The following is a 12541-nucleotide window of genomic DNA, read 5'->3' on the forward strand; positions in this document are numbered from 1 at the left end:
TATAATAATATCCAATAGGATATTGGCTGTCTAATAATAAATACGAAATTTGCATGAATTAAAATATCGTATTTAAGCTTATTTTATGATCCGGCCACGCCGTGGAGGCACTACTAAATATCGGGTACAATATAATAATAAATAGAGAATTTGCTCTATACTCATAATAAATATGAAATATGATAAATTTAAATATCATATTAAGCATATCTTAAAACTGGATATCGCCGGCAGCCTACTACCATATATATAAGTTTTGTGGTTAAATTTTAAATTCTGAAAAAACAACATATAGAGACATATATTCTATTTAAGAATTTATTGTTTGACAAAAGGAATATATAGAAGGGGGTTATTTAATTTCCTTAATCCATGGATTTTCAACAATGGCCCACATCATCAGAGGAAATGAAATGCAGTTAGCAAAATATTCAGCTGCTTTTGTCAAACAATAAATTCTTTAATAGAATATATGTCTCTATATGTTGTTTTTTCAGAATTTAAAATTTAACCACGAAACTTATTCATTGCTCTATTCTTAAATATTGAGCTTTTCCTTTTTTGGTAGGATCATATATATATATATATATATATATATATATATATATATATATATATATATATATGTGTGTGTGTGTGTGGATATAAGTAAAGAAGATGAAAAGTAAGTTGCATATTATTACATTATCAAGTCAATAAGGGTTATAGAAAGACGAATAAGGGAGAAAAGCTCTTTAAGGCATGCCATTTTGAAGCTGAATGCTTCTCGTCAGAAGAGGAGAAAAAGCCGACATTATACAAAAGTAAAAAGCTAACACCGACTTTGAAAACATTCGGATTAGAAATGGAAAAATTTGAAGATTAGAATTGGACAAAATTATTTTATAGGGGGCAATATGATGGGGGTAAAAAAGAGAAGGAACAAAAAAGAACAATAAATGCTAAAAGAATATACAAAACAATATGGAAGAAAATAAAATACAAAGAATTTTTTTAATTCATAAAAAATGTTTAAAGGATTTTAAAAACCTTTAAAATTCTTTTAAAAAATTAAAAAACAAGATTTAACAATCTTCCAATGAAGTTCTGATAAAAAATAAATTAAAAAATATAAATAAACTAGGACAAAATTAAAGAACAAAGAAGGAAGATAGGGAAAAAGAAAATAACAAAGTTAAAAAGTAAATCAACTCAAATTCTTGGAAGTATATATATATATATATATATATATATATATATATATATATATATATATATATTCTGTAAAAGTCTGAGGAAGCTACAGACGGCCAAGAAAACGGCCGGATAGCTGAAACAATAATGTAACTTAACAGAAAGATACGGTAATAAAAAATAAAACGCATATTTGCTCTACAACAGTATTGAGCACTTTCTTCAGTTTTTATTAATTACCATTTCTACTAAACTATATATATATATATATATATATATATATATATATATATATATATACATATATATATATATATATATATATATATATATACATATATATATATATATATATATATATATATATATACCATTCAAACACGGTAGCGTTTGAATATATGGTTAAGTGGCGGTTTTAGTCATTTAGAACTGCTTTAAAACTTCACCGATCACTCATTTTTCGACCAAATTTTAAACAATTATTACAGTTTATAGATCACATTATCAGCTATATTGTGAAAAAGTTTTTTTCAATTTTCGTTCAGTAAAAGAAAAGTTATGATGAATTTACTGGTGGTCAAGATCGTAAAAAAAACGTAAGGAGGTGAGCAACGCTTTTTATGATTGGTTTCCATAGCAACCACGTCGCTTCAGCGACTACTATTGCTACTAATTCACTGCTGTCGCGAAAAGAGAAATAACAAGTGAAACAGACAGAATGAAATTATGAAAGGGAGATAATTTGGTAATTCTATTGTAGTAGACGAGTGCCGTACATTGTTTTACATATGTGTATGTTACGTTTATGGGGGCAAAAAAATAAGACAGAAATTAAATAAAGAACAAGTGAATTTATTGGAAGCCTGGAAAAATCAGGATTATAATAGAAAAATGCGAGCATGAAAATATTGCAGCAGTAAATAAAAAAAAATAATTTAAACATTATATAATCAATTCTTAATGCTGCAATATTTTAAGTTATAAATTTATTATATTTTTTACTAGAATATCCCGTCCTTTTCCAATTAAGCTTAACCATATTACTTTCCATGCTTGCATTTTTCTTTATTAAGAATTGATTATATAATGTTATAAATGTAATTTGAAAAAAAAAAAAATTCTTAATGCTACAATATTTAAAGTTATAAATTATATTTTTTTACTAGAATATCTTGTCCTTTTCTTTTCCAGTTTTAACAATTAGTTCTTTTACTCAGTTTAATCTTAACCATATTACTTTTCATGCTCGCATTTTTCTATGTAATCCATGATTTTTCTATATGATAGATATATGGATAAATGCATAACATATTAGTAGATAAACGAAAACAAATTGTTAATGGGAATAATTTAACAGCTGCTTTTATTTTATTTTATTTTATTTCATATATACCACCAATAAAAACTTTAAACAATTTTTTCATATGTTGCCAAAAACATAAAAATAAATAAATAAATAAATAAAAAATAAAAATAAATAAATAAAAAAGTAAAAGGTTAATTTCATTAAAATTTTTCTTACTAACGCAGGTATGTCCCATTTTAAGAAAAGCGACGCTGCGTGCCTTGTTTGTGGTGACAGGGCGTCCGGAAAACACTATGGAGTACTTAGCTGTGACGGGTGCCGCGGGTTTTTTAAGAGAAGTATCCGACGGAACTTGGACTACGTCTGCAAAGAAAATGGTGACTGCGTTGTGGACGTAGCTAGACGTAACCAGTGCCAGGCGTGTCGCTTTCGAAAATGCATACAGATGAAGATGAACAAAGATGGTGAGTTTGATAAGAATTTCTTGTGCTAATTGGGTCTGCTGCGTGTATGTTTAAGATAAGGCTTGAAACCGGGACAATATCCTATAAATAAAAATGCCGAAAAAATATACAACAAATAAATGTTACCAAAGGCAAGATAAGTTGATCTTCTACATACCTAGATGAGTTTTTGTATTTTAACTTATTTTAAAACGTTTATTTACTAAGTAGTTTCAAGTCTGTTGAGTTAGAACAAAAAATGGAGGTTTCCTTAAACCATTTGAACGATCACTGATTGCTAAAAAATCGAAAATAGAACAAAATACTGATAGAAATCCATCCAATAAATATCACTAATGAAAAACCTGGAAAAATCATGGAAACTGTAATTTTCATACCAGATGGAGGCAATTTAAAATTTTGTTCCGATCCAGAGTTCTCCTTTTCGGGGAGCTGGATTTGTCCCACATTTAAAACCGATCTCATGTTTAATTTTGCTCCCGTGGGAAGGCAAATAAACAGTAACTCAATTTTGAGAATTATCGTTTTTGCAAGCTCTAATTTGTAGAGCATTTCAAGTTTAATGTAAACAAATTCTTGCTGAGCCGTTCTCTTAAATCAATTTCTCTACCAATTACAATCATCATTACAAATTCCCTCAGTGTCTCGCCGTCTACCTCTCTAGCCTAGTAACCCATATCCCGAGTGGCCTTTGCATCTCAATAAATGATTACTCCTTTGTAAAAAACAAACAAAAAACAACAACAAACAAACAAAAAAACAAACAAAAAAACAAACAAAAAAACAAACAAAGAAAAAAAAAAACTTTAGTGATTTGTTAAATCCAATTTTGGTATTCATGCAGAATAATGATCCTGCTATCGTCGGAATTTTCCGGGCAGTTTACGTAAAACGGCGTAAGATGCCGAAACGCTGAGTAGATGGAATTGCAGCAACAAACGTTATTCAAGAAAACATTTATTTGCTTTCATTGGTTATATATATATATATATATATATATATATATATATATATATATATATATATATATATATATATATATATATATATATATATATATATTTCGAAAATGCATACAGATGAAGATGAACAAAGATGGTGAGTTTGATGAGAATTTCTTGTGCTAATTGGGTCTGCTGCGTGTATGTTTAAAATAAGGCTTGAAACCGAGACAATATCCTACAAGAAAAAAAAAGGCCGAAAAAACATACAATCAATAAATGTTACCAAAGGCAAGATAAGTTACTCTTCTACATACCTAGACGAGTTTTTGTATTTTAACTTATTTTAAAGCGTTTATTTACTAAGTAGTTTCAAGTCTGTTGAGTTTTTGTATTTTAACTTATTAAAAAAAAAGGTCGAATTCGCACCATTGGCTCCTCTACTGCTTGCAAATAGATGTGTTGCGAATTTTATAACGGAAACCGACGTTCAAAGTTATAACGTACCAAAAGTGATATCAAGTCGCGCCCATATTCATTCATACACTACTGTATTCATAGCACTGGAGAAGCTATTATTAACATCCCTTCCTAATTAGATTCGAAATAGAAACTTGTGTTCAATAGCTGGGGTTCTCTATATTTATATATGTGTGTTTTCTAGTGGTTAGATTGTATGAGAGTGTATATGCGTGTATATATACGTGCTACTGTCATCTATATGACGTGTGTATATACATGTCTTCGCCTATGATTGTCTAGCGTTGTAGTCGTCTGATGTAGAGTTCGTTGTGCGTGTATTGTACATTTAAATACACTTTATGACTGGACAAGAATATACATAAATAACTTTACAACACAAAAGACGAATAACTCTTATTTAGGGGTTCAACATCTGACCCATCGGGAACATATCTGGTCCATCTTTGGTCTTGTTTGAAGGAAAGCTGCAATGCAAATTCTTCCCCAACAAATGACAGAGCCTCGGGTTTTATTTTCGGCAACTTTTTTTTTTTTTTTATTTCAGATTGTTTTTTTCCCTTTTAGAAAGTTGCAACGCTGATTCTGACTATCGCCATTTCTAACCACCTCTACTCGGAGCTATCTCGACTCCGACTGACTCAACTACTTTCCACGTATCTCAAAAAGACCATCTCACCTTCTAAATGACGTCATTAGTATACGCCACTAAGATAATCACCTGATGTTTTTACGTGTCATTATTTCTAAGTTATCAACTAAATTGTTATGACAACATTTTAAAGTTAACATTCATAAATTAATGTAAATAAATATTTATTCTAAGTATTTTGATTTTTTTAAAGCGTATTTTAGCTGACAAAACTTTTTGGTTTGAATAATTATAATAATCGTCGACTAGCACACGTTTCGGCGTGACAATATCTAAAAAAAGCACCGAATCATCATCATTATCATCATCATCATCATCATCACCACCACCACCACCACCACCACCACCACCACCACCACCACCACCACCATAAAATAGTTTGATTGTTTAAATGAATAAATAAAATAAAAATAAAATAGTTTGATTGTTTAAATGAATAAATAAAATAAAATAGTTTGATTGTTTAAATGAATAAATAAAATTAAAATAAAATAGTTTGATTGTTTAAATGAATAAATAAAATAAAAATAAAATAGTTTGATTGTTTAAATGAATAAATAAAATAAAAATAAAATAGCTTGATTGTTTAGATGAATAAATAAAATAAAAATAAAATAGTTTGATTGTTTAAATGAATAAATAAAATAAAAATAAAATAATTTGATTGTTTAAATGAATAAATAAAATAAAATTTAAATAGTTCGATTCTCTAAATGAATAAATAAAATAAAAATAAAATAGTTTGATTATTTAAATGAATAAATAAAATGAAATAAAATAAAATAGTTTGATTATTTCAATAATTAAATAAACAAATAATTAATAGTCTAAATGAATAAATAAAATAAAATAACTAAAACATATATAAACGCAAGCATCAATTTTACAAGTATGCGAACAAGTACGGCTGCATAACTGATATCAATTTCCGCCTTCCTCCGGCATAAACAATAATTAAAAATTATTGAAATTACTTCAATATTGTGACTATTCTTTTATTTCAGTGGCTCATGTTCTTCTACAAGACTGAATTGTCAGAGTCTTCACACACAACTTTCATAAAATAAACAATTTTATTAAAGTAAAAATACATCATTTATGAATATTTATCAGATATTTTTCCCATTTTAATAATAAAAAAAGATAAATGTCATCTCTATATAATAAAACGTTAAATACATACGATGATTTTGACGCGAAAAGTATAAAAGATTTATACGTATGGTTTATAAAAAGTTTTTTTTTTTTTTTACTTATTTTTATACTTTAGCCTTAGGTATATTTTTTGGGGGGATTTTTCGGACCACTGTTCTCATCTTGAGTGTCATTTTTAAACGTTTCAGTCGATGCAACCTCTGGTATTCTTCAGCTGCATCTTGTCGAACTCAGGAATTTTTCTGTCGAACTCGGGAATTTTTCTGTCAAACTCGGGAATTTGGACGGAATTTTGAACAGAACCGTTTATTTACTTAAGCATACCCGTGTTCTTTCAGCCATGACTGGATATAAGTCCTCAGTAATTCGCAATTGTATTTTTCGGTCGCTCACACTGAGAACTGAACCGTTAACCTTCAGGAGAATAATACTTATTCAATTGACTTTTCAACGCACACTAACCCGATTGTGTCAAGGGTCCAGTAATGGCTGACAGAACAAAAGCATGCTACTCCCGTAAAGTAAATATAGGGTTCCGTTCGAAACTTTGTCCAAATTCCGACAGAACATTTCCGAGTTCGACAAGATACACCTGGAGAATATCGGGGGTTACATTCACCGATACATTGTGAAATTTTCACTCAAGATGAGAACAGTAGTCCGATGAATCCAAATGATAGGAATAACCAATCCTCATCTCAAAAATTCAAAAACGCCAAGAAAGATTTAATTTTCCTACTGGTGGTTAAAAGTTTAGAATTATTATACGTTGTTCGGTCGGTTAATGGTAGAAAGTATAAAACTAAAAATATGTCTAATAATAGAAAGTATAAAGCTAGAAATATGTCTAATGGTAGAAAGTATAAAACTAGAAATATGTCTAATGGTAGAAAATATAAAACTAGAAATATGTCTAATGGTAGAAAATATAAAACTAGAAATATGTCTAATGATAGAAAGTATAAAACTAGAAATATGTCTAATGGTAGAAAGTATAAAACTAGAAATATGTCTAATGGTAGAAAATATAAAACTAGAAATATGTCTAATGGTAGAAAATATAAAACTAGAAATATGTCTAATGATAGAAAGTATAAAACTAGAAATATGTCTAATGGTAGAAAGTATAAAACTAGAAATATGTCTAATGATGGAAAATATAAAACTAGAAATATGTCTAATGATAGAAAATATAAAACTAGAAATATGTCTAATGATAGAAAATATAAAACTAGAAATATGTCTAATGATAGAAAATATAAAACTAGAAATATGTCTAATGATAGAAAGTATAAAACTAGAAATATGTCTAATGATAGAAAGTATAAAACTAGAAATATGTCTAATAGTAGAAAATATAAAACTAGAAATATGTCTAATGGTAGAAAGTATAAAACTAGAAATATGTCTAATGGTAGAAAGTATAAAACTAGAAATATGTCTAATGGTAGAAAATATAAAACTAGAAATATGTCTAATGGTAGAAAATATAAAACTAGAAATATGTCTAATGATAGAAAGTATAAAACTAGAAATATGTCTAATGGTAGAAAGTATAAAACTAGAAATATGTCTAATGGTAGAAAATATAAAACTAGAAATATGTCTAATCGTAGAAAATATAAAACTAGAAATATGTCTAATAGTAGAAAGTATAAAACTAGAAATATGTCTAATGGTAGAAAGTATAAAACTAGAAATATGTCTAATGGTAGAAAATATAAAACTAGAAATATGTCTAATGGTAGAAAGTATAAAACTAGAAATATGTCTAATGGTAGAAAGTATAAAAATAGAAATATGTCTAATGGTAGAAAGTATAAAACTAGAAATATGTCTAATGATAGAAAGTATAAAACTAGAAATATGTCTAATGATAGAAAATATAAAACTAGAAATATGTCTAATGGTAGAAAATATAAAACTAGAAATATGTCTAATGATATAAAGTATAAAACTAGAAATATGTCTAATGGTAGAAAGTATACATGATTTATACTTGCATAATAGTTGCGTAAAAAGGTAAACAAAAATCTCTTTCTAGATATATTTATGTATGAGTATATATATATATTTGTTTAAAAAATTTGGCCTACCAAACTCCACGGTCAGGTTTTGGTCTACAGACATGAAACTTAATATATAGGGTATTCGAGCCCATGCAAAACTTTATATTTGGTTTTAGCCAGGTGAAATCGGTGCAAAAGTGTGAAAATTAAAAACATGGAATTTGTCACTCGAACTACTCCATTACGAATATTCATGCATAACATAATAGCTATTTGTTCATGTTTAAAGTTTTAGCCTTGCAGCAAACATGTCTTCATAGTTCAGGCATTAACGTCAAAGAAAAAATAAATCGTAAGCTAAAAGTTTTGCTTTCGATTTTCGGTGGTGGCATACGAGTTATTTTAAAAAAAAAACTTTTTTAAATCATTACTATATATTGGGTCCGATATAATATAATAATAAATACTAAATCTGTATTAATCAAAATATCATATTTAAGCGTATTTTACGACCGAGCAATGCCGGGCGGCTTGCTAGCATATATACATTTCCCCAAAACCTCTGCCCTTGATGGAAGGGAGACTAAGACGTACTGCTATAGTTTCAAATAATCTGAAATAACAGCAAGGGGAGACTTGATTCCAAATATTTCTCATGTTATATCTCTGCTCTTACGGAAATAGGGTACGATTATGAATATCTTCAGTATCAAATAATCCTTATACACTGTGAAATTTGCTTTATAAATCAAATTTTACCACACTGCTATCAAAGACATTCACTTCGGATTTTACCATGCAATTTGGATGGCAATTTTTATATGCTTTTCATTAACTTCCCTTACTCTATGACATTTAAATACTTAAACAACTTTTAATTGTGATTTTCCATGTCTCACTGACTTTAGCAAATAAGGTATTAAACCATTATAACTATTTGCAAATATTCTCTCTTCTGAAGAGATGGTAGACATCGAAATCCTATAGGATAACGAGTTATAATATTTCCAATGTATTTTTGTCTTACATAGAATAATAAAAATCTTTTGATTTGAAATTCAAACATTTCACGTCATAAATGTTTAAATTCATTGAATGACTAAAAGTGGATATATATATATAGTTTTTTTAAAAATATAATTATCCACTGACACGTGTTTCGCCGTCTACGACTCACCAGTGGCTGAATCTAGCGAGATTCGAAATCGGAAGCCCATAGTAATGAGTATGACCTTTTTATCCGCTCGTCCATCTCGCCGACTGTTTGGATATATCGCGATTTGCTTATATGTTATTTGTTTTTGTTTTTGCGATACGTTTTGAATGAATTCAAATATTTACGATAGTGCATTTTTAACTAAATGCGAGTGGAGAATAATTTTCCTTTTAACCTATTTGGTCCCTTCACATGGGGAGCGGTATATAAATTGTTTCTTTATATATATATATATATATATATATATATATATATATATATATATATATATATATATATATATATATATACACACTTGTAGCCAAATTGAATATTGAAATGCTCATATCTTTACTTCTATGAGATAAAATTACATGAAAATTTTCAGGCTTTTTGAAGATTATGATACTATTCTGTAGTTCAAATTTTATGACAATTGATAAAAATGAAGCTATATTTTCATACCAATAAAATAAGCCCAAATTTGCTTAGTGTTCTGACAGGTAGTTTCAGTTTTGCTACTTCATTTACTCACATAAAATTAATATACGAGAGCATAAATTTATGCGAAAACTTTAAGTATTTACTTCAAAAGTGCTCAGTACGTAGGTAGAGCTAGTTAGTAATTTATAAAATATGTATGGCGATTAAGCTACACTGAATATTCCGTGTTTCATCCACTCTAGGATTCTTCAGGCTTATGCGCGAATTTTGTGGTTGTCGTTTTTATATACGCACCTTCTATTGAGATTTTAGTTAGCCTATAAGCTTTCTAGTATCCACCGCGCCCTTCCCAATGAACATGCACTCACAGGACAAAGACCTATTTGACCTCTGGTTGACATGATTCTTTATGTGTGTTCTATTTAGCCTGGATATCTAGTGTCTTGACCTGTTTTAAATCTAGGTTAGGTTTTTTTTCTTATGTTAGTTTATATATATACATATATATATATATGTTTGATAGTTTATGTATATGCATGTTTATTTATTTTATTTATTTATTTGTTTATTTTCTATTGTTTTTGTTAGTTTTAAAGTTATTTTGTATCTCTGTCCTAGAGTAAATTTTAACCTGTGAACACAGTTGTTCGCTATTTTTCTCCTACAGTTTAATAGATGTTGGGGTTCTTTAAAGTACAGGGTAGCAACTTTTTCATGAAGGCATAATCTACATGGGTCGTCTAGGTCTCTACAGGTGTTTGCTTGTCTTACTATTTTTCATTCGACTACCGGCGAACGGCCGCTTTCCTTGAGTTCCCAGTATTTATTTGCTAGCGTTGTTTTCATACGGTATTTTTTATTGTTGAATGTACTTTTGTGGTCATAATATCGAGTTTTGAAATCTAAGGAAGTTATACCTACGTAATATTTCTTGTTATTCGGGTTTTCTTTCGCAAATATTGTGGCCTGGTAAACTACGCTTTTGGTTAGATATTTATTTTGAAGTGGGCAAAGTGTGCGGTGTCTACATTTTATAAATTACTATATATATATATATATATGTTTATGTACAGCTTATATGTATACAGCTTACACACACACACACACACACAAATATATATATATTGGCTAAATACAGACCAATCAACATAATGATTTACAAATATGAAAATAAAGGTTAGCTATCAGAGTTCGTTCCTCGTTCAACAGAGCAAAATCGAGGAAAATACGATTAAAAAAAAGTCATGAATATGAAGGGGGGGGGGAGAAAAAAGTTAAACTGGATGACGAACTTAAATTTATTACTTAGACCCTTTGTAACAATGGTTACCCCTTAGATATTGTTGAAACTACTATTAATAAGAAAGTTTCCAATTTTTATAAACCTAAAGAAATTATAGTTAATAGATGTCCTGTTTACCTACGTCTACCTTGGCTCGGTAACATCAGCGACCGATTTGCGAAACAAATTTCTTGGTCTGTGCAATGATGTTATTTTGCATCGAATCCACGTGTTGTTTTTTCAACCAGACTTATGTTGTCGCCCATTTGCAAAGATGTTCTTCTACCCCCACCATAATAATTCTATTATTTATTTATTTAAATGTAGTTGCAGTGCGCACTATGTTGGGGAAACATCGCAAGGATTGGATTTCCGTTTGAAACAACATGTACCATCAAATATTCGTTATGCAAATTTTTCACCCTCGGATGTTCTGAATAATACGTATGGTTCTGCGATTTGCGATCACCTTATAAATAACCATGCATGTGCCACGAATTTCAGTGCTGACATGTTTACGATCTTGAGTAAGTCGTACTCGCCCTTTCGTTTAAAAATTCTAGAGACTATTTTTATTAAGTCGTTGAGACCTTCTCTTTGCAAGCAAAAAGAAAATTTTTTAGGACTTAATTTAGTCTCTATGTAATTTTTCCCACGTTTATTTTTGCATCTCCCCCCGCCATATTCATGACTTTTATATATATATATATATATATATATATATATATATATATATATATATATATATATATATATATATAATTTTATTTATATTTTTACGGGGCTATTTTTACCATGTCATTTTTATTGAAATTCATATATATATATATATATATATATATATATATATATATATATATATATATATATATATATATATATATAAGAATTCCGATAAAAATGGCACGGTAAAATGGCACAAGTGAATAAATATGAAAATAAAATGGCACAAAAGAAAAAGTTGAAAAATGAGGAACACTATGGGAGTGATAACATTAATAAAAGATATGAATTCAGTTTTATTACTTATCGGATGATTTGACAAGGATTTTTGATTTGAAGACGATCAAATTGTAATAAATAGGGAAGCAGTCCCTTGGTCACGTGTTCCACAGGCGGGAAGCCCTTGTAGAGAGAGAGAGAGAGAGAGAGAGAGAGAGAGAGAGAGAGAGAGAGAGAGAGAGTCACAACGTCTCTCCTATGAGAAAGGAGTTGTTTGAATAAGAAGTGACCATATCCCACTAAATTTCAAAGTCAAGTTTGTACTCTAGCAAGGCAACAGTAGTCCATCTTATTCTTTAATTAAATTCTATTGTCCATGGAGTAACGGATAAAATACTTGGTAATATTTACTTGTTAGTGATGCTGTTCTGGAGGTGGAAGTTTCAAACCTCAGTGTTGGTGATATTAAGAAAATAATTGCGAATTACTTAAGACCAA

The 12541-nt window shown here is 29.0% G+C and overlaps 1 protein-coding gene across 1 annotated transcript in view; it reads left to right on the plus strand.

Moving 5' to 3' along the window:
- LOC145241684 (photoreceptor-specific nuclear receptor-like) overlaps nucleotides 1–12541 on the plus strand; it is a 128808-nt gene that overhangs the window by 21347 nt on the left and 94920 nt on the right. Inside the window, exon 2 of the mRNA XM_080104811.1 lies at nucleotides 2704–2943. Within this exon, the coding sequence (XP_079960937.1) occupies nucleotides 2704–2943 (240 nt within the window). The remainder of the gene's footprint in view (nucleotides 1–2703; nucleotides 2944–12541) is intronic.

This window comes from Euprymna scolopes, chromosome 20, assembly GCF_053919585.1.
Source record: "Euprymna scolopes isolate OS-2025 chromosome 20, ASM5391958v1, whole genome shotgun sequence".
Classification (NCBI taxonomy): Eukaryota; Metazoa; Mollusca; class Cephalopoda; order Sepiida; family Sepiolidae; genus Euprymna; species Euprymna scolopes.